Genomic DNA, 24,616 nt, shown 5'->3' on the forward strand with positions numbered 1-24,616 from the left:
TGGAGCCATCCCATTTGCCTTTAAACGGACTATTTACCGGTTTATAACTTACACCGATTACATTAACTCAAGCCTACCATGAACATTTGTGACAACAAATAATGATCATATATGGTTCCAATCGGCATTAAATGACCCTGAGATGTATCCCCTAGAATTTCAAGACTTTTCGACACCGGGCTTCGAATCCTCTAAAATTTCTAAAAAAGCGTGGATAAAGCCTTGAATTTTGAAAATTTTGACTTTTTTTTTCTCCCGGAAATAAAAATTTCCGAAATGTTTATTATGGTCCCTAGTACCGTCAGGGAGTCCCATTGGGTGAGTGGAACCATCCAATTTGCCTGTAAACAACCAATTTACCGATTTACAACTTGCACCGATTTCATTACCTACCACGAACATTAATGACAACATATAATGATCATATATGGTTCAGCATTATATGACCCCGAGATGTATCCCCTAAAATTTCAAGACTTTTCGACACCGGGCCCTGAAACCTCCAAAACTTCTCAAAAAGTGTGGATATTAGTCTTCAATTCTGGAATTTTTTGACTTTTTTTCGTCCGGAAATAAAAATTGCCGAAATTTTTACCACAGTCCCTAATACCCTTCGGGAGTCCAATTGGGTTGGTGGAACCATCCAATTTGCCTTTAAACAGCCAATTTAATTACCGGTTTACAACTTGCACTAATTTCATTAATTCAAGCTGTAACACCCCAATAATTCTCCCTTTTCCAAACCACTTACTTTAAATAAAAATAGAGGAGAACCATTGGCATGTTACCGCCACGTGTTAAAACGTTAAGGCTTTATCAAAGTATTGCAGCGGAAATCCAACTTAAATATTAAAATAATATAATTTAGAAAATCAATAAGTCAAAGCTTACAAATTAGAACCATAAAGGCCCTTATTAAAACCAAACCAATTTTCCAAAATCCCAAAACATAATTAAAATAGTAAAACATAAATAAGTTCAACACAAAGAACGAATACTCTCAATCACACCAATCCCTTGACAATGCGTATGTCAAATCCCCGAACTTCACATCATCAAGCTAACCTGTGCAATACTGCTCCCCAATAATACAAGTGTAATAATTGGATCATCACAGGGTCATTGAAAGGCGAAGGCCATGACCAAAAGAAAACACACAAAAGCACGCAATCAGCAAAGCTGAGTACATACAAGCTACAACGTACCAAGCCTAGCATGCTCAACTAATTAAAGTAAATAAACATACAACATAAATTCATTAATCAAGACTCCACACTTAAACAATTCAATCGACTCAACATACTTGCTAATCAATTCCAAACACTTGACTCTTTATATTTAATTTAATTAATTTAGTTGGAGTAAGCAATAGACGAGGTTGTCCAATCCACCAAATCATTTTGGTCCCAAATGACCATTTAAAATAAAAGTTTAGCGCGATGCAAGAATGGGCGCGACTCCATTCTCACAAAGTTAGTCTAGGATCCCATCTAACTTTCATTATAAAATAAAAATGTAAATACCAAAAGAAAAGAGGACATGTTGATCAAACAAGCCTCGAAAAGCCACGGGCTACCACCGTGTACCCCAACCCATAATTGTCAATACTCTAGAAGTGCACGCTTTCCAGAGTTTTATTGCTCATCCATGTTTCACTTTACGTGATTACAATTTTAATTAATAGCCGACTCATTCAAGAAGACCATACATAACAATCATACATCAATTCACTTTTAATCTTATTTAGGACAATGGTGATCACATCACAAGTTGACCTTTAATTCCATTAAACTTCCAAATTATTCAAAATTGTTGAACATAGTCAACCCACCTAGCCATTTCGGCTTAATCCACTTTTACTCAACATACTAACAAGTCATGCTCGAGTAATAAAATAAATAACAACCTTGTGGAATAATTAATAAATTCACTCCACTTAAACCATTCAATTTCAATCCTTTAATAATCCAAATGTGGTTAACAAACCGATCCAATAAAAATATGCCTGTATCAACATTCCATACAAACAATTAATCCAATATAATTCAACATGTTTGCATCCATAATTCCATACAAACATAATCAATTCACCAAAACTTGTCTCATAAACATAAGCACATGAATTAATTAAATGTATAACCAAACAATTTTCATCCAAGTGTTCTCTAATCATGAAACTAAGTTCTTTTCTTTGGTACCTAAACATGATACTACTTACAACGAAGTAGACATGTACGTACCTCGTATAAACAATCCTTTGTGCCACTTTTAATCACTTAAAAGTCTCCTAAGAAATAATCACTTCCTAGAAAACAAGCAACAATAATAAATTAATACTTAACCAAATTTCCAGCAATATAATTTAGATTAAAACTTCTTAAAAATTCATTAAAAACATGTTTTTATGGTTAATTATGCATTAGAAATACAATAGGAACAAAAGCCCCAATTTAATTAGTCATAAGAACCCTAAAATCCCAATTTAAATAAATTGAAACCCTAGGTTTTTACACTTATAAAATCTGAAAATTATAACAACAATATAATCTGAAATTATTAGTTTAAAACATAAAAACATGATTTTGATACTAAAAATGTAAACTTTATACTATAAAATCAAAACCCAAAACTAATCATAAACATTAAGCATAAAAAAAACTTCGATAAAAATCAAAAACTGCCCGAAAATCATATTTAGAGGCTGAGTTCAGAACCTGATCGGGATTAAAACACTACCTTTTTGTCAAAATCGGATGAGTTCAGAACCTGATCGGGATTAAAACGGGATTAATATTAACGAACCAAAATCTAAACATTAAAACACGAATTTACGTGTTCAAAATAATCTGGAATTAAGTTAAACTAATTAGTAGTATAATCACCAAAATTTCAAAACATCATTACTATAAAAGCCCTAAATCGATTGTTCATAAAAACCCTAAAATCATGATTTTCAATGATTAAAAACCCTAGGTTATTAAATTTACAAAATCTGAAAATTATAACATTTATAAAATCTGAAATTATAAATTTTAATCATCAAAATACAATTTGATACTAATTAAATTAGTTTCAAACAATAAAATCAAAACCCATAATCAATAATTATAATTACACAAATTAATAAAACAAAGGAGAAAGAAAATAAGACTAACCTTTGTGTGGGGAAATTTTTGGGGATGTATGAGGTATTTATAGGAGAGAGGGTAGTAGGGTAAGTAGGGATATTGGGCCTCATTAAATTAATGGGTCAATTAAGAAAGTAAACTGGGTTTGGTTTGTTTGTTGGACATAAATTATAGAAGGAAGGTTCATAAAAAGTTCTTTGTAATAAAATCGTTTATCAACCCCAAAAATAATTTGAAACTTTTGAAATTAAATTCCGGAAAAATACAAGTAAATATTATAAATAATATATAATTTCATTTATAATATATTTTAAAATATGGGGGATTACACAAGCCTACCACAAACATTTATGACAACAAATAATGATCATATATGGTTCCAAATGGCATCATATGACCCCGAGATGTATCCCATAATATTTCAAGACTTTTCGACAACGGGCCCCGAAACCTCCAAAATTTCTCAAAAAGCGTGGATATTAGCCTTCAATTTTGGAATTTTTAAAATTTTTTTCGCCTAGAAATAAAAATTGCCAAAATGTTTACCATGGTCCCTCATATCCTCCGGGAGTCCAATTGGGTGTGTGGAACCATTCAATTTGCTTTTAATCAGCCAATTTTACCGGTTTACAACTTGCACCGATTTACCGGTTTACAACGACCAATTTTATTAACTTGCACCGAACCCGACTTGAATCGAAATTGACCCAAACTCGTTTTAACCCGTCAAAACTCGAATTTAACCCGACTTGTTACTAACCCGACCCGAATTTAACCCAACCTGTTACAAACCCGACCCGAAATCAACCCGACTGTTATTGACCTGACCCAAATTCAACCCGACTTGTTATTGACCCGACCCGAATTTACCATACCTATTACTTACCCAAACCAAAAATTCAACCCGATCTGTTACTAACCCGAATCGAAATTGACACGACTTGTTATTGACCCGACCTAAATTCAACCCAAATTTTTCTTGACCCGATTTCAAATCACCTTAAATGCATTTGGACCACCTTATTATTGTTGATCAAAGCATTTTGTCTTGGGAGACCAAGTCGGTCCAGGCCAACAAAAGAAATTAAAGGAGCATCATCATCAAATTTAAGAGTTAAATATGTATAGTATATAGTTGTTGTATGGTCAAAGGAGATAATTATCTTCCTAAATTATAGACTATAGTTCCCTAGTATATTGCCATATATATTATAGTCAAAGGAATTAATTAGCTTGATAAAAACGATAATTATATATTTATTGTTAGCTAAACCTGAATATTACCCTGACTTGGAAATGATCCGAACTGATTGTAACCTGCAAATTATTGACTTGAACATAACCTGACTTGAATCCGAGAAAGACCCGACTTGGAAATGACCCAACCTGATTATAACCCGCAAATTATTGACTTGAACCGAACCCGACTTAAACCCGAGAATGACCCGACCTGATTATAATATGCAAATTATTGACTTGAACCGAACCCAACTCAAACCCGAGAATGACCCGACCTGATTCTAACGCGCAAATTTTTGACTTGAACTAAACCCGACTCGAACTCAAGAATTACCCTAACCCGTTTTAACCCGTGAAAACCCGAATTAAACCCGACCTATTGTTCACCCGACCTAAACCTAACCCAGGCCCGATAAGAAGTATGACCTGACGTGACCCGACTCAAGCATGACCCAACCCAAACCCGACCCGCATAGGTTACGGAATTAATCTGAATTGACCCAATCCGAGTTGATCCGACCCACTCTCACCTGACCCAAACCCGACCCGTTTACCCGAATTGACAGCTCTAATTTCAGTCATTTGCATAAATGAGCATAACTGTTATGTTCATTTGCAAAAACGAGCAAATGATTGTACTTTTGATTGTATGATTTCTGACGAGGGCGTTGAAATTTTGAGTATCCATTCCTCAGTTTTGAAAATCATAACATCAACCTTTTCAATAGGAAAAATCCTAGGCGAGATTGTGAGAGTCAGGACTCATGCCACTAGTTAAACACAATTTTTATGAGACAACCCAAGCAAACATGAATACCACATTCACTTATATAACCAAATTCTCACCCCCTATAAATTCTCAAGATCCCAACAAGATATACCAATATAAGTTCTCAATATTCCCAAAATAGATGTCCATGATCAAACTTTGTAGTTTTAACAAGTTATATTTTTTCTATGATCACGCGTCTGTGTTTCGTTTAACAACAGAAGAAGTTTGCAAACCAACTTCTGTATTAAGCATTAGGCATTTAGTCTCTAAAATCAAGTACTAGAGACAGAACAAGTACTAATTGTAAGTTAAATAAGAAATATATAGTACAAATGGCTACTGCCACAGTAATTGGTACATAAATTACAAAGGTGACAGAAAAAATATAATAGTTTGTTCATTAACTAGAAATCTAATTACATACTACATTGCATAGGCTTACAACATGAGCAAACTCATAATATTGATTATGGTAAGTAGATATGTAAGCTCACATTGCACCTATCTCTAAAACTCGCTTTTCAAACTCGCTGCCAACAAGAAATACAGATTACATGGAATGCTTCCTTCTGTCCTGTAATGTCATTACCAAAGAGGACTCCGGCAATGGAGCTATCAAGTAAATTCCTTTGCTATAAAATGTCCTTGGACTTCACTTAGAGCTTCATAGAAAAGCCTGAAATTATGTTACTGACTTTGTGATGGACATCCTTTCTATAAGAAGTAAGTAAGCTGCTCCTTCTTTCTTGAACCGCCTTCTCCATACAGCTCGTTCCACTGCTTCAGTTCATTCATTACTGCACCCTCTGAAGCAAAACTAGCAGAAACCTGCAGAGCAAAAACATTACAATATAATTTAGTCTGAAATAAGTTTTGAATTTCATATGTTAAGAGTAAGAAATTAAATATCATATCTATGAGTGTCAATACTCTTGAATTTTACAATTCATTACCTGATTCTTTGCTTGCCTCAAATCCTCCATATTTATAGGCCTCAAAATAATTGGTTCAGGGGTCTCAGCCTCCTTTTCATCTTCTTTTTTCTCAGATGAAGCATCAGTAGAATCGTCATTATTTTCTTGGGCTTTCTTTTTCTTTGCCTGTAAGATCAGTGGAATAAATTAGGCTAAAAGGCGATACAAGCATTTCAAGAAGTTTTTCTCCCTAATTCACCCCAGGAAAAAAATAGGGAAGCATAAGAAGATATCACTAACCAAATCCTTTTGCCTCTCCCTCTGGATCAGCTCACGAACAGGACGGTATGCAGCAGTGATACAAAGATTCTGTTGGAAAGACGTAACAGAAGGTAAATTATAAGCATTAATTATAGCATAATACAATGTATTCAAGTTATTGAGAGGATTATATACCTTCAGATCACTTCCGGTGTATCCTTCAGTCATGGTAGCAAGCTCATGGAAGTCCAAATTTTCGGCCTTCTCTTTAGACAGAAGAGTTGTTAAGATCTTCTCTCTATTCTCAATGCTTGGCAAACCCACCATTATCCTGTGATGAAAAAGATTTCAGAGTTTAGTCAATGGAAATCTGCAACTATAAATGACAATATCAAAGAATGCTTCATATAAACAGCAAGTGCATGATTAATAACAGTGAACAAACCTGCGCTCAAATCGCCTAATAATGGCTTCATCAAGGTCAAATGGCCTGTTGGTAGCAGCAAGAACAAGAATCTGCTCCCCGGGCTTAGTCATAAGTCCATCCCAATGTGACATAAACTCGTTCTTGATTTTCCTCATAGCCTCATGCTCCCCAACTCTAGTTCTTTGCCCAAGCATACTGTCAACCTCGTCTACAAAGATAATGGTGGGAGAAACTTTGGCTGCAAGGGTGAACAATGCTCGGACATTCTTTTCATCTTCACCAAACCATTTTGATGTGATGGTGGACATTGACACATTGATGAAGCTAGCACCGGCTTCATTGGCAATGGCCTTTGCCAACATAGTTTTACCAGTACCGGGAGGACCAAAGAGCAGCACTCCTCTGCAAGGCTTCAAAAGGCCGCCTTTGAACAGGTCTGGCCTTCTCAAGGGAAGCATCACTAGCTCCTGAAGGGACTCTTTAATCTCATCCAGGGATCCGATGTCATTGAAAGAAACTCCTATCTCATTTGCAGGAATGACCTCTGGCCTTATTCGCTTCTCAAATTCATTGTCCGGAGCCACTTCCTGTTCAATATGATCTCATTTTCAGTAAAGACATTGGCAAATTAAGCTGATGATGGTTCTACTGTCATCAATTTTGTAAAAGCACCAGAAACAATTTACCTTCACAGGGGGCGGATTCTCAGCATTCTTTGTCAGAGTGACTGATTCGCCTTTGTTTTCACCAGTAGAGGTTTCATTCTTCCCCTCTGGCTTCACTGCAGCACTATCATCCACTGCCTGAAAATTTCATCCAAAAAAATGAACATAAGCATGTGAAGTACACTTCAGTTATCCTAGTCTGTTCGAAAAGCTGTATTTTTTACAGTATCAATTTTAAGGACAAACCTTTCCGGTTTCACCATTTGTTTCCATCTTGGCTCTGCCCATTTTTTTGCCTTCCTGGAATAAACTCAACCCATGGGACAAGCTGCCAGAAGAGATGACCAGCTTCCCATTTCGGTACTCTGGCTCCTTGTTGTTCATCAAATGGAAGGATATTGCAGACATTACAATTTCATCGATATGATCACTAAGGGTCAAAGTGTCTGCATGACAGATAGAGCCTAGATCATCACAAACAAGATCATTAGCTGCAAGAACCTCAGCAATGTGGTTCCTGTTATCCTGAAACTGGATCGTCTTCATGTCCTCCTCTAATTGGGAGTTCCAGTTAACCAAATTTGTCTCATCCACTGGAGGCCTTATGTCAATATTGTAAGGGAACAATAAGGTAAGCCTATCATCCGCTTGCTCGTAGTCAGTGTTAGCATCCAACATACGAGAACCAAGCACCAAGACTGAACCACTCAACTTGCTCAACAATTTGTCAAACAAATTGTATAGCCTGTCTGACTGAAGCAGCAGTCTTTCAATGTCCCTGACGTACAATATGATGGGACTCTTTTCCGATGTGGAGACCAACACCTGCAGATCAAATGTGACATTTTTAAGTTTAATAGTCCATAGTTCAAACTCTATTGCGATTATAGAGTTCAGAAGGAGTATTATCTTAATAAGGACTGATGAGAAAGAAAGTACTGAAATTCTAATTCTCACCTTGTAAAGTGCTTGCAGAAACAGCTTCTCATCAAATGACCAAGCTGTTGGGCGCTTTACTGAAGCCAAAATTAATCAAAAGAACCACCAATCAGATTAAGAATACTAATTCAATCAATCCATACTATATTCTCTGACATACACTATTATGTGCAAACTGAACAAAATAGGATCAAGCCAAATCATAGTTATCTAGCCAAAAAATGTTTCTAGTTTTTTCTTGTTTTATTTAGAATTTGCTAGCTAGTAGATGATTGGTATAAAGACAAGACCTGAGTTTGCTGAAGAGGATTGAGAAGCAAGGCTACTCATATCAGTTGATGTTGAGGCATTTCTGCGATGCTTGGGAGGGAAACTAGCACCATCTCCAGACCTACACAAAAGTATAAGCTCAGAACTAACATACTAAAATAAAATAGCAGTACACTGTCTCTTTAATAATCCAACAACAACATCAAAGGTATTATACCCGGATTTGATGACATCTGTTGTGCTAGCTTGCCTACGCAATGTGCCTGAAAGAAACAATCATGAGAACTACTGAAAAGAAAGCCAAGAAGGTAGCAAAAAATGCTGGTATGCCAAAGTATATACTTCATATTGATCGACAAATGCAAAATTACAAGTTAGCTACAATTTCAAACTCACAAATGATATATTTAAGAAAGGGTAACAGAAGTTTTATACCTTTGGGCACATCCCTTGGAGGAAGGATAGAGAAGGAGCCTAGCATGCTGGACATACGCCCCAATGTTGCTTCTGATATGGACCTTGAAATTCGCTAAAGCAAAGGAAAAAACGACAAGGTGAGCAAAGATAATCATGAAAGCTTGCTTGTATTATACAGTAAACTATTTCTCTTGCATAAATATCTAGTGAATCAACAAAAACACAAGTCAAACAAAAGATCTGAAAGATCAATTCTGCCTCAATAATGCTATATAAAAGAAGCTTGGCATCTTTCAAAATTCAAACTCTTTTAAGCAAAGCATATCGCGTGTTTAGATTAGCTGACACGATATTCAGAATCTAAAGGACTAGAATTTGTAATTGTGAAGGGAGAGCTTACATGTTCCTTTTTGTTGCAGCCATACTTGTTCTGCATCTGCAAGAACCAATATCAAATGAACATTAGTGCAAATTCAACAAATTATTAACAAGTCTATTCAATCAAAGGGATATTTACCTTCATGGAGAAGTCAGCAACATCCAACAGCAGCAACTTAGCATCAAAGTAGTTTGCCAACGCTTTAGCGAGCAATTGCTGGTAGAGTTCTGCAAGAGAATTAAATTGAAAATCAAACATTTATCATAAGGTAACAACATAACAAAACTAAAATTACTTTCAGACATAGAAAGATCACATACCAGCTGGCCCTGATAGCAGAATTGCTCTGCTTCCAGGTGAAAGATTTCGAGTGAACTTGGAAACTTCGGCATGCTTCAGATGTACATATGCCGCACTTGTCAATAGTGTTCGGGTTTGTTCACTGTCATCAACATCATAAACCAAAGGTTGTCAAAATCACTAAATTAACAAGATCTTAATAGCAAAAAGCCACATCCTTTATCAGTATCATAAATCATCTTTATTCTTTTCATATGGATTTAGATTTTAGTCTATGATTCTTACAAATCATTAATTGAAACTCGAGATTAAGACAGTTCGTATGAAATTATTTTATCACATCATTACTTAAGAATCAAACAAAATCAGTAAAGTAATTTACTGAGTTGAGGTTAAAAAATAAACCTTGAAAATTTCACCAAAGATCATACCTAACTTGTATCCAAAATTAAAGTTGTAACTTTACCAATTCATCAAATCTGGCACTAAGAAATACTATTAATCATCATTAACTACAACTTCAGCATCAAATTACAAAATGACTGCCACAATAATTGAATTACAGATTTACCCAGAAAACCATACAGTAAATTAAAACCCTCAGAAGTTAGGAAAGAATATACTAATACTCAAATTAAGTTGCATCTTTTCCAATAATATTTAGCTAAGACACAGAAACTATTCCTGGGATCATGATATTATTCCCAAAAAAAAAGGTTTTCACAGAAACTCATATAAAATAGTATCTTTAAAAGCATATATTCACAAAATCTAACATGTTCTAAAAATTGCATAAAACCCAGTTCAGCATCAAGATTTATATCATGTATGATTCAGAAAGATACAGATTCATACAGCCCCATAAATAATCAAACCCATAAAAACCCAACAATAATCATAAAAGTACAACCTTTATTTATCCACAACTCTATCCAAAAAACAATATCTATTAAAAACAGGGGAAAATAACAAAAATCATGTCTTTTTTATTTTGGAAAAAAAGGGAGGAAAATAATAAAATTACCTTAAATAATAGGGAAATTCATCAAATGAAACTTTAGTATCCTTGCCATCAACAAGAAGCCTGATTAACTCATTTTCAATTTGATCAGCAGAGATGCTATCCAAAGATTCATTAGAACCAATCCATTTACCAACAGTTTGGCCAGATGCCAATCCAAGCCCAACTCCAACACCAACACCAACACTCAATGCTGATAACAAAAAACTCTTTTGCTCCATTTTTTTTTCCTTTATTTTACCAAAAAAGATTCAATCTTTTTCTTGAAATGTGAGCAAAATAATCATAGAAAGATGAAATTTTTAACAAAAAAAACAGAGGATTCAATATTTTTGATGAAATGGGTTGTAATTTTAGGGGAAGAGAGAGAAAATGAAGACAAAAAAATGTGGGGAATTATTGCTTAATTGGGTGGGTTTGGTTTGGTGGGTGTGTTGGTTTTCAACAAGCAATGGTTTGTATGAAGCTTTGTAATTGTTGTGTGATGTTCTATCTCATCCTATTTATAGAGGGTTTATTATGCATTTTGCTTAAAAAAAAAAAAAATTAAATTAAAATAAAGGAAAAATAAATGCTTTCTGTAAAATTATTACAGTAGTATTGTATTGATTGATCAATTGATTAATTAATTGATTAATAAAAATTAAAAAAATAAAAAAGGAAGAAGAGAAAAAAAGCAATTGGGCACACAGTTGTGTAGTGAACTTTTTCTGACTTACAGACGAAGGAGAGTCCACTTTTTTCCGACTCCAATTTTATTTTGATTGGAATTTTTTAAAATTAATTTTTAGTTTTGTAATTGGTTGTTTTATTTTTCCAGGGGAGATTTTTCTGACTCACCCCCGCCTTTTTTGTTCTTTCCCATACAATTTGGTTTGTTAATGTGGCATTGTCGCTATTTTTTAATTAAAGTACAAAAAAAAAAAAAAAAAAAACAAAAAAAATCTACTTTGTATATGAGCTATATAATTCATTGTTTTTAGATGTCAACTAATTTTATGGTAATTTGAAATGTCATGTTATATGAAGAAATTGCGAGTTTGTGACAACTTTTTTCTTTGATTATAGGTAATTATCATAATAAAGTTCGTTTTAATGTATGAATAGATGGTTGTAAGTACTTTCTCTTTCTCATTACATATTTGCTGATGCGTTATTTTATTTGTTAAAATCTTTTATTACTAATATGTAAAATTAATAAAATTTTGAAATTAAAAAGTATAGGGGAAGATAAATCTAATAAAATGGCACATGGCTAAGTTTTGTTAATATAAACAAATATGTTAAAGTCGAAGTGTTGTTGTAAAAGAAACGAAGAAAGTATTTTAAATGAATAAGCTTGTTTACATTTGTTTATTTAATAAATGAACAATATGCTTGAACATATCCAACCATCACCATGCACAATGCCAATTGACTAGCTATAATTAGATTCCTCCAATAACATGGTCATAAGACCATGCTAGTACTGGATTCAACATAATTAACTTATAAATCTGGTCTACTTAAACTTATAAGAAAGCTTTAATCAATCAACTTGAGAATTATTGTATTCGCAATAATCATACACTAGTACAATGTTATATTATATAGATCAAATCATTGAATGGTGATAATTATGTTTGTAGAATGTTTGTAATAATATGTAAAATCAAAATAGGTAAACGTTAAGTGTGTAATATATCATGTTGTTGACAATCAACGTCAAAGAATGGATTATTAAGGTCAAGGTACGTCTTCGCCATGCACAATGCCAATTGGCTAAGATATATAATTAGATTCCTCCAACATGGGAGATACACATAAATATAGCAATTATTATTGTAAGTTGCACCAAATTGCACTAACTTGTAGTAAAATCTTAACAAATTAAATGATCCCACTGCTATTGGCATGGTCCTCTAAACTATTTCACAAATCTCGAGGCATATTCAACGGTTGATATTTGTACAACTAATTTTTATTTTATACAATTTGTAATTTGTCAGCTGTTTGTTTATGGGAAGAGGGCCATTCTAATTAATTTATATGATTAATTATGTGATACAATTATATACAAAGTACTCCATATATAGCTAGTTTATGAATGTTTTAAATTATATAAAATGTGTAACGTCCAATTATAGTGTATATTACATGCTCTCTTGATCAGGTTATTATGTAAATCATGGAATTATATATAAGAGTAAGTTGTCTCAGGAGTTTTGCGGTTATGTCTTGGATTAAGCCTATCATAAGTGAGGAATGTGGGGTTTAATCCCACTTAATAATTTGCTTAGGTTGTTATATGATTAAGACAATTTTATTTTTGAAAATTATTTTAGAGCTATAAGTTTACCTAACTTATTCTTATTAGTTAAGTAGTAATGCTAATAATATAATTTAGTCCATTTACACTCGGTCACATCACGATATTGATCAATATAGGGAACAAAGTCGACTTTATACCATTTTGTTGATAGATTGATCCCAAGACACCGTATGTTCTTACAATCTTTTTCGAGTAACAATAACTTAGAAGACGTATTTTTTTATTTTAATTTTTTAAAACAAAGGAAACTAAAAGGGCTATATAAGCTAAAAAAATAAGCCTAGATAAACATTAATTATACCAATTTACGTGTATTTTTGACATGAATTCTGAACTTTATACCATATTAAATTAGAATTCCTATTTAATTTGATGCTTATATATAAGCTTAAGTGGGGCTAAATATATTGTTACCCATAAAAAATGACTTTTGTTTTATACCGGGATAACTTTTGACCATTTTAAGGTAATAGAAGTCATATTTAAGAATTTGCTTAATGAAACTTTGGAATATTAGCATTTAGTAATCACCCAGTTCCTTTTCCTAATTTTGTAGGTATTGAGTTTGATTATATTAGAGGAAATTTATAATGGAGTACGTAGTATACATCGCATTTTGCATGTTTTACTTTCCATTTTCGACCTCAAATGATGAATGATATCACTATCCACATTAAAATATTAGGCACTTAAAAAAGGAGTCGTTGAACGTGAACGTGTTTCAAAAGCCTTAATCACGGATAGATCAAATATACTCGACTTCAATTCTAATGTTACTCGTTTAATTTATTTCTTTTTTACTAAGTTATCATTTGTCAATTTAATATTGTCATCGTCCCTACTTAAGCTACTTTGTTTATCAAAGTGTTTCAAATGATGTTGTTTTACCCTCAAAAACCCCAATTGATCACCCATTTTATGGGTCACCATACTTGCCCCCACTAAGTCACTAACTCCACAGTCCACACACCTTTTTTTTTTTTTTTTTTTTTTTTTTATTATTAAAAATTAATTACTCTCTAATGCCTCTTGAAATGATGGTGGATGTATGTTATTCACATGATTTTTACATAAATGAAGTTTTTCTATAACTCAATGAAATTAATCTAAGCTAATTTGAAGTTGTTTCAGCTTAGTATGTATTTATTTGACCTTTATAAAACGTATTTTAGTTGTAAATTAAAATTAAGTATTTTTTTTTGAGGCCAAATTAAGTAAATTATCTTATGACAATTATTAAAAAAAAAAATTATTATCTTATGAACAACACCCTTGTCAAAATAATCCTAAATGACATTAATTTGCATGATTTAAACTATATGAACAATAATATAAACTTCTTATCTGAACTGTTTTTATAATAATTAAGTGAAAAATGATAAATGCTACCGAATCAATTCTTTTTTACTTTAATTTTTATTTACATTATTATCTTGTTACCGCATGTAATTTTTTGACTTAGTCTTGTATGGAGTATTTTAAATAGGTATGATAATATTATAAGAAAATTATAACGTTGGATTCTATATGTTGTAGCTACAAAAATGATTGTAATTAAGAAAAGTTTATCAACACGATATGAAATTAGAGATATGTATCATGCATGAATTGGATGCATGCAGTTACGTACTCTAAGGAAAGAGATTAATAAATGGGTGAAAAGTAGGGTCAAAATAGGATAGTTCCGTAATAGCAATTTGACACACATATAATGCAATGTGTCTCTCTCTTTCCTTTGTTGGTAATTTGGTATGACACAAACCTTTTTTACTTGATGGGAAAAAAAAAACTTTTATGCATTTAAGTTCTTGTTTGGCTCTTATTAGAGGTGGTACTTTCCAAAAAAAAAAAAAAGAAAAGAAAAAAGAAAAAAGAATAATATCCCAGGAAATTTACAAGGTCAATTCTTAACGAGAACAAGATTTTTGATCATAAGAATTTCAATTCTACCACTAATTAAGAAATGCTTGTCTATATTTCTAAGGAATTTTAAATTTTTTCCATTATGTGAAATTTTCTTTTTAAAACATAAATGTTACTGCATGCACCTCACTAAAGATTTTTATAAAATTGTATCAGCAATATATACATCTATCTACATTAACTTCAAACCATAAAGTTCAACAAAATTACTACTCTGTATTTCTGATCGACCTAAACCGCACTTAAGCCGTGGTCATGCAATTGCTAGCTAGCTTAGAAAAAAAATAGTCAATTAAATAATTATTTGTCTAATAAAATCGAATAACATCCCAATTAAATATTACAATAAAACAATAGGCGAGGTACTTGACCTAACATATAACTTGAAACAAATCAGATTAAATTCAAGCATTTTTTTATAATCGGGTTTAATTACTTTAGGATTTTATTTGGTGCATAAAATAGTGTTTTACCTTTAATTACATCGATCTCTAAGCCCCCCTTTTGTAAGTTGTAACCATTAGACCAACTGTGCGGCTTCGAAACGTACGTTCCTGTAAAAAGCATGGCATAGCCCTTGTGTAAATAAACCAACGACAAAATTAAGGCGGCTGGTTAATATTTAGGTGTATAAATTAATCACTCCATAATAATAATATGTTATAAATTTTATTGCAAGTTTAGAAAGGAATCAATAATAACGACAAGTAGTTAAAACTCTTACTTGTACACTGACTCACTGCCTTTACATTATTATAGTATATAATCCCATTTGAGGGAGAGATTAAAAATAATTGATCCTAAGTTAAGCTTAATTTCTGCTTAAAGCCTATTAATTTGGCCATCTAGCTAAATCATGTAGTTGGATATATTATATAGCTAAAAATCATAGAATAATGGTTAGGTTGCTAAATTTTGTGACCAAGCAAAAAGTAAGTTAATAGTAAATAAAATCAATCTCTCTCTATTTCTTAAACGATTTCTTTGAGATTCATCCTTTAACTTAGCTTTATGCTTGAAAATCGGAGAACTAGCTAGTCAGCTGATCTAAATTTTTTTATATGTTTTTATATTTTAAAAATGGAATTATTAAGATAATATTATTAGAGCAAAAGGAATGAATATCAATTTGGTAAAAGCCTAAAAGGTAAATTATTAAGGGTTAAATGATGACAAGTATTAATAATAATAATAATAATAATAATAATAATAATAATAATATACAGTAGTAGTAAATATATAAAATGGCATTTCGTGTAACCCACAAATCATAATGTCTGTATGTGGAAATTGAATAATAAGTTGCACCATGTGATGCTGATCTGGAAAAGGATTTTGACGACTAGGAAAGATGCATTTGTTGCCCCCCAAGAATCTCTAGATCTATGGATTTTTTAGCACTATTTACACCTTTTCTTTTACTTTTTGGATCAATCACAAGTCAGAAATATTTTTGAGAGTTCATACATTTGCCACAACAAAAGATAATAATGAGTTTAATCAGTTAAGGAAGGCCCTCAGGAGTCAGGAGTCGGTGGTGTCCATGTCTAAATTCAGCCATGATAGAACATAAAACCAATATTAAAGAAAATATTAGTGCATGCATGCCATGCAAAAATCTATATTAAAAGGGTTCTTGTATAAGGGACGTGATAGAATATAAAGGACGTGATATAAACTAATTGGTTTTCATATATATATACACACACTATATAAGTGGTATTCATTTGCCTATTGTTCATGTCAACACGACAACCTTGTTATGCGCCCTTAAACACATTCTTAATACAGGTAATTTTAAAAGCCAATTATTTTTATGGTCGATGTTGAAAAGAAAGGATAAGTTTAGATAATGGTTACTCGTATAAGTATATTGGTAAATCTTCAGAATCCTATGACGGTCCCACTTATCGCATGAGATGGATGTGTAACAGATTAACAGCCTAATGGGCATCCAAGACTGAATTGAAGGCTCCAAGCAATGAAACAAATTAAAGAGGAAAGATAAACTGTAGTACGGAACAACTACTAGCTCCTAATAAAAGCACATGTATCACAAACAAATAGAGGCAGATTACAAAGACTGCCAAAAAAGTGCCATCTCATTGTATTGTTGTCATCTTGCTTTTGTGGCAATGAGTCAATTAAGCAATACATGCTAGACCAACCCATTATTATTATTTGCAACATTTATATCATTTAAACCTTACTACACATTCAAAAATATAATAATAATGATAATAAAAATAAAAGACATCATGAAAGACAAAATTCCAATTATTGTTTTACATGAATATTGTTCATTTGATCAAAAAATTGGAAAAAAAAAAATCTACAAAGATAGTGTATGGCAAATGTTACTCCATAATTAAGTGAGGATCGGAATAGTTAGATTAATCAGCAAATAGTAATATGGTGTAATTTTCCTATTGTAAATAATACTCTTTGTAATTTTTTATTTTTATTTTTATTTATTTTTTTAATAAAAAGATTAGAGTTTGTCAATGTGATATCCCTACAATAATGCAATCTACATGCAGCAAGATCGATCAAGATATTTTTTTATTGTGATATATAAGGGCGGGAGAAGACTGTTGGACATAAGGAAGCTAATTGAGTAGCCAATACAATTAGTTAGCTAACTTCCGTGTTTGGTCAAGTCGGATATAGATTAATGTATAAGTGGTCCTGGAAGATTTTTGAACCGTTTTATTTGAGCAATTGGGTGATGTTAAATTGTGTGGTCGATATCGTATGATTTTGAGTTGGACTGATTGAGAGATAATACAGGATAGTGTTTTGTAAAAGTGCGGAGTAGTAGTCTTGTATGTTTTTTTTTTCCTTTAGTTTTCTTTATTCCGTCTTTTTTATGTCGGTTGATTCTTCTATATATTTTCCATTTGAATCCTAGTAGATTAAAACTTTCTCCTCTACAAGTGCTTTAATAAAACTAATAAAAAGATTGGTGATTTAAAAAAAGACGTTTTTTATGACTAGGTGTGGCTTAAGATGCTAGACTTTTCGTTGATGGAAATAAATCTCAGTGCATGCTAATGCATTAACAATACAATTTTTCATGATCATCTTTACTTAATTAATTAATTAATTCTTAGCTAATTAATATATTTCTCTTTGTTTCTCCTCCTCCACATAATCAAAATCATGTCATTGTCTCAAAACTTAAAAAGAAATTTGGATGCTGTCAATCTGTCATATGTCAACAACGTAAAACCTAACTTTTTGGCAAGAAAACTAAAAATGTACATTGACAACTTTATTATATACTATTATATTACAATAATATAGTTTATTGAACATAAGTGCTTTTATATTTTTTGGGTGGTCCTTTAGTTTTAATGTTTTATTAGTGGAAAAGGGGCTGTATTATTTATGCTTTATTGATTATTGGATTAACTTTACAAATGTAAACAAGTTAAAAGACCTTAATTTACAAGTGTCAATTTTGAGTTGCTGGCTGTTTTGGTGATTATAACCCCTCACTTACCCATCAAGCAACTAACCTCTTTTTACAAGAAAAGAATGTTTAGTTGTGCAGTAAGTTTTGAAAGTTTGTGATTCGAGTTTTGATTATAAAATCAGTTTGCATTAATTAATTATTTTATGTAATGTTTGGTATGTACTTTTCATCGCAAACACTAAAAGTTACAATTGACATATTATAATAAAAAAGTTTAACAGTTAGTTACCATTTGCCTATATTTATAGAAAAAACTATAAATTTAAGATTATATAATCCACGATATCAAATGTTACACATACATACCACATATATGTAGTAAAATTAAAATATTGAAGTACAAGTATTTTCCTAAAGAAGAAGGCAAAGTGTTGTTGTAAGAACTTTAAATTAATTTGTTCGTTCTTTAAAGGCTTAATTTCTTCTTCACCTTTCATGATTAAGAATTAAATTGAAATTGAAATATGAGAATTGTTAAAAGTTATATTCTAAATGTGAGTAAAATTATCGATCAACTTTCTAAGCAATTTAAAGTGAAGGAGCTAGAAAAGTTCCTTGCATGCCAAGTATTCATGCAACTTTATGCTTTTGAACTTAGGACTTGTCGCTACCTTAACGAGTTGGCATGTGACTTGTGAGTGATGCTTTTGTACTCCATTCGTGGAGTTGTGGACCCAGAATCAAGAAATTTCATGGTGCGTTCTAGTAGTATGCTCAATAACTTTATAAATTGCATACAAATATACAATGTGCAAAGTACATACTTATTGATCGATCACCTTGAAATATTTGTGTAGTCGGTAGTTAAGGTTTCAACTTGTGATCATGTCTTGACTTTCATCCATCACATTCTTAGCTAAAGGAGGAACTATTATTGATCATATTCATTTGCTGGAGCATAAATATTACAGAGTACTATACTAAATATAACGCCTATTGCATATTTATTTGCTGAAGCGTAAATATTATAGAGTACTGTACTAAATATAACGCATATTGATAAGAGTAAACTCATACATAAATATGATGAGATCCCACATGGAATAAGAAGAGATGGACTATATATAAATTTGGTGGATTATTATCATGACATTCAAATTAGGATGGAACATCATCTAGATTTGTATGTGATATTGTGATAACATGGTTTGACTTTGTTAGTTATTGACCCGAGTGCCTGCCCATTGAAGATTTAAGAACTCACTTTATCCCTCCGTTAGTGAGTATTGAACATTGAATTGTGCTTCCATTATCTAGTACTTTGAGATTATTGTACGTTATACGTCATATAGGTAGTGGTAAACAACATTGAATTAACTTGTTAAAAAATTTTATACCTTATAACAAAAAATAAGTAAAAAAGTTAAAACCTGCACACTGCATAATCATGTGATTAAGTGCTTAAGCATTGGTTCCAAAAATAAAATCATTATCCTAGAAAGTAATCAGGCATCTAAGTAGCTCTGCATTATCATGTGCTTTGCTTTGTAGTTAAGTAAGATTAGTAAGAGATTAATCTCTAACTAGCCTTTGGACGAACTGACAGTAACAGTTAGTCACGTGAGAATAATTATGTTACGTTACACATCCTCTGTTGTTGGAGAAGTGGGGTGGGGGTTGTTAGGGATTAAATTAAAACTTTATAATAACAAAATATTTAATTCATTATTAAACATTAAAACTTTATAATATCAAAATATTTAACTCATTAAATCGGCCATAAAATATCAAAAATTTCGACTCATTAAACCATTTAATATCAAGAATTTCAACTCATTAAATCATGCACGCATTCATAGTTTCCTTACCAACTAGTCAAATTAAGAATTCCATATGAAGAAGGAATTGAAAAATACATTAAAAATTTTGTGAAAAAAATGCTCTAGTTTTATCTTTTTAGAGTTGTTGGTTGACTTGTAGAAAGTTGATACCAAGTGCATGCCATATCTTTCTTGAATCCGTAAAGTTGAAGCCTACTTGAAGACAAATGGAATGGACATGCATGTAATAAAGTCCTCAATTTTTCAACAAAGTAAAGAAGAAGTTGAGTTGTAAAATTCCATCCATCTTCTTCCAATTTTCCTTATTACACTGGATTTCGCATGTTTGATGATGCATACAATCTTAGTAAATTTCCCAATGTGGAAATTGGAATAGAAATAATTATTTCTTGAGAGAAAAGATAAAATTTAAAAGTGTTTTTTATTTTTTTTATTTTTTTTTTATTTTTTTTTATGATTCATACATGGATGATTCTATGGTAGTCATCCTTAAAATGACCATCATTATAATATTTTTATTGGCTGATTTTGATTTATCTTTTAATGTCTAAATTAATTATCAATCATTGATTTAATTTTAAAGATCATTTATTAATTTTGAAATAATTTTATATTTTTTTTTATAATTTTCCTAATTAATTTACAAAATTTATTTTATTATTACAAAAGTTTAAAAATAATTCATAAATTAATTATGAAAATAAAAAATAAATTTTAAAAATATTTTAAAAAAATATTTATAATTAATTTTGACATAAAAATAATTTTAAAAAATCAACCAATATAAAATTAATATAATATTAGTCATTTTAAGGATGATTCATATATTTGGTAGTGGACAATGTTAACAAATATATAAATCGTATAATCCAACTCTATAGAAACTACTGGATTATATCAAGAAAAAAAGGGTGATTAATAACCACATATTAAGGGGCTTTTAAGATAAAATTCCATTAGGCTTATATATTTGGCAAGACGTACTCTCCATTGATATATGTTTGGTTTAGTCTAATAAAGATGCATGTAGAAAGCGGCCAACTAGACCGACCTAAATATGTTGTGCAGTGGTATTGGCAAGTAGAAAATGTAAGTTCATCATATCACGTAATAAAGCCTATTCTAAATGGTTAAAGAGTTGTATTGAGGGTCATGCCTAGCAATCTATAGCTAGCATCTTCACATCTAATATAATGGAATGAATTGCCACTATTTAGTGGACTTTCTTTTCTAACAATTTCAAAGTTAAAATGGACATGAAATAATCAACAAGAATGCAGTTTTGATTGTTTGAAAACCATTATTTAGCTAGGCATATGACTAATTTAAGTAAGAGGATAACAACGCAAGTTGAATTTACATCAAATATTCTTATAGTCCTATATGATTTAGCTTGCATTTGTAATAAATAATGATAAATAAAAAAAATATTATTGTATATTCTTTAAAAAAAAGAATTAAATGGTATACATCCAGCACCATATTTTTGGCTTGTTTAAGGCCACACATGTTTGAGCACTTAATGTAGAAAGCAAGAGACAACATAGGAGTTTTCCATTGGCTAAAAAAAAAAAAAAAAAAAAAAAACTAAAATAAAAGGGTTACATTGATAGTGAGCTAGTAGCATTTATACATTCATTCATAATTGATTGAGTCAACTTCAAGGAATTGTATTGAACAGTAGAAGGTTTGTTTTAGAGAGACATTGTTTATTCCATCATGTGTTAGGTCAATCACAAGGAGTGCATGCTAACATAATAATCAACTTTTTTTAATTTCTTTTTATATATAAATGATAAAAATATAAACCACTTAATTTGTGCATGCTAACATAATGATGACTTTTTCCTTTACTTTTTATTTATATGTAAAAAATATAAACCACTTAATTTTTTTATGTGTAGTGTAATTTAGCTACATTTTCCTCCACAAGTATATGATATACAAAGTACATAAATATTACTAGTATAAACTTCACTAGTATGTATACACTGAATGCTATTTTGACTAAGCATCTAGCTAGTTTAAATCTAACGATGTATTATGGTCAATATTAGTCATTTTAACGCTTTTTAATTGTAACTCTCTATAAACAAATAAAATAAAATAAATAATGTAAATAATAAACTAAATCTCTTTAGTACTCGCTTTCCAAAAAAAATAAAAAAAATAAAAAAACTTTAGTATTGTATATTTATTCAGTATTCCTTCTCTCATAAAGTTGTAGTACTTATTGCTTCTGTCCTTGATTATATAGGTATAACCGTATAAGTACATCATTATATGCCCAAACACCAATTAGAAAACAAAAAACAACACAATAATATAACTCATCACGATAAATATATAGCTAAATTGCACCTAAACGTACTATACAAAAATCATTCACTTATGTTATATATAATCACATAAAAACAAATAACAACCAATTATATTATTCATAACAAACAGTATAAAATAAAACTGATTAGACATACATGATTATGCAAATCAATTAGTTGGTCCACATCAATTTGTTGGCTACTAGACCATTATTTGGCATACTATAGGACTTTATATATATAATGATAATAATAATAATATAAAAAACATTGATGGACCAATTTTGGGTTTAACAAGTTAGATCTAATGGTTCATAGTTTATACTTGTAATAAAACCAGGTTGGCTTAGAAAGAAACGGCCAAAATTAGTTTAGATGATTTACTTTGTGTTAAGTGGGAGTGCTAGCAGAAAGCACTACCAATAAAGAAGAGAAGTCACATTCTAGCCGGCCAAAAGCAAGGCAAAACCAACAAAGACTGACCACACTTGTATAAATTATATGATATGATATGAAATATACTATCCATTTGCATGAATGAACAAGTTCAAGTAGGTCTTTCATCATGTTCTTCTTAAGCTTGTGTACGAAAATATGAAGGTTGTCATTGTTGTACGTCAATGGGCTAACTTCATTGGTTCATTCCCTACACCGTACCATTCGAGGTGTTAGTGGTATCCTAAACTTAGGGTCGTTCATTCACATACGTACTAGGTATACATACATATCATTCTAGTGGAGGTTAGATTATTATTCCTTTCTTGCAATACATTCTTTTTTTCGTATATGTTTTAACGAACTTTTAAGTTATTCGCTACACTTTCTTACAGTATTTAATAAGGATCCACTATTATTTCATTACTATTCACTCCTAATAACCCCATTTGTATTGATATTTTATCACTCATCATGATTGTTTCTCTCTTTTACATACAATAAATATACCCTTACTAAGGTGTCAACAACTATACTTCATATTATGAACTCTCCTACTTGATCTCCTCTCTACAAATTTTCTTATACTATGTGCTCAAGCCGCTATTGCAAATACCTTTAAACAGAGGGAGTAGGTCATATTCGGTATTAGAGGTGTCAAGTCAAATGTTCAGGTTGGGTTAGTTATTGAAAGTAATTTAAATGATGGGAGATATGTGCTTTTAGTTACTACTTTTGTTTGTGATCTGAGAAACCTTTGTCCCATATTTTGGAAGGACAATGAATTGAAGTTTTACTTATGTAGTGAGTTTTATAAATGTTATTTGAAAAGCTCCCATGGGTAGTGTAGACTAGAAAGGGCATCCTCATTTGTGCTACCGCCTAGCCGGTTCGTGTCCATATAATGTGCATGGTGTAGTCCATGCCACCGTAGTTCTGAGCATGAGCACCAAGGGCGAAGTCATGAATAAAAATTTAAGGGGACCAAGACTAGATAAAGTTAACCCAAAAACCCTCCTTATTTGACTCCATATTGTTAGGAGAATTGACTTGTCACGTTAAGTTGACACCACAGTTACATTGGGGTGAATTTTACTTCTAAGATAGTATTTCTAACATGTCACAACCGTACACATACATCAAAATTTGGCCTATGTTCCTAATGAATCGTTTTCTGAGTGATTTTGAATCATATTCAGTCAATTTCATAGGTAGTCTCATTCATGCCAAGTCAAGTCAACTTTTTATCTAACAATACTATATATATTCAGCTAATATTTATGTAATTTACGTAAATGTACATCTGAATTCATTCCAATTGGATTAAGTTTATTCAATGTAAGATGAGACAATTGATCCATTGAACCTTTGAACGTATCCATAATGTGGAGAAGAATTGCATACATTAAATGGATTTATAGCAAATAACCAAGAAATAGTCATTTTGTTTAGAAATATGTGAATAAAAGGTTATAATGAGTAGTCCAGCAGATGGCCCAATATTAAATTCATTGGGCTAAGGAAGTTGGGCCGAAAGTATGAACGACAAAAGACCCAACAACGTCATGGACTGTCCACGCTCCATTACGCAGTAGCCCGCCGCTCTTTTTCAAGTTTAATCTCCGCTGAAAGTAT

The 24,616-nt window shown here is 31.5% G+C and overlaps 1 protein-coding gene across 1 annotated transcript; it reads right to left on the reverse strand.

The window, feature by feature from the left end:
- Positions 1-5,432: 5,432 nt before the first annotated feature.
- LOC145631568 (uncharacterized) lies at positions 5,433-11,358 on the reverse strand. The gene is made up of 15 exons (XM_081683676.1): positions 10,736-11,358; positions 9,732-9,853; positions 9,550-9,638; positions 9,433-9,468; positions 9,051-9,144; positions 8,833-8,878; positions 8,636-8,736; positions 8,364-8,422; positions 7,653-8,231; positions 7,428-7,544; positions 6,760-7,328; positions 6,510-6,645; positions 6,354-6,422; positions 6,093-6,239; positions 5,433-5,967 (listed from the first exon to the last, which is right to left on the reverse strand). Exons 1-15 carry the CDS (start codon positions 10,951-10,953, stop codon positions 5,854-5,856), a joined length of 2,496 nt encoding a protein of 831 aa, XP_081539802.1. The 5' UTR covers positions 10,954-11,358; the 3' UTR covers positions 5,433-5,853.
- Positions 11,359-24,616: the final 13,258 nt, after the last annotated feature.

The sequence above is a fragment of the Chenopodium album genome, chromosome 5, assembly GCF_948465745.1.
Source record: "Chenopodium album chromosome 5, dcCheAlbu1.1, whole genome shotgun sequence".
Lineage (NCBI taxonomy): Eukaryota > Viridiplantae > Streptophyta > Magnoliopsida > Caryophyllales > Amaranthaceae > Chenopodium > Chenopodium album.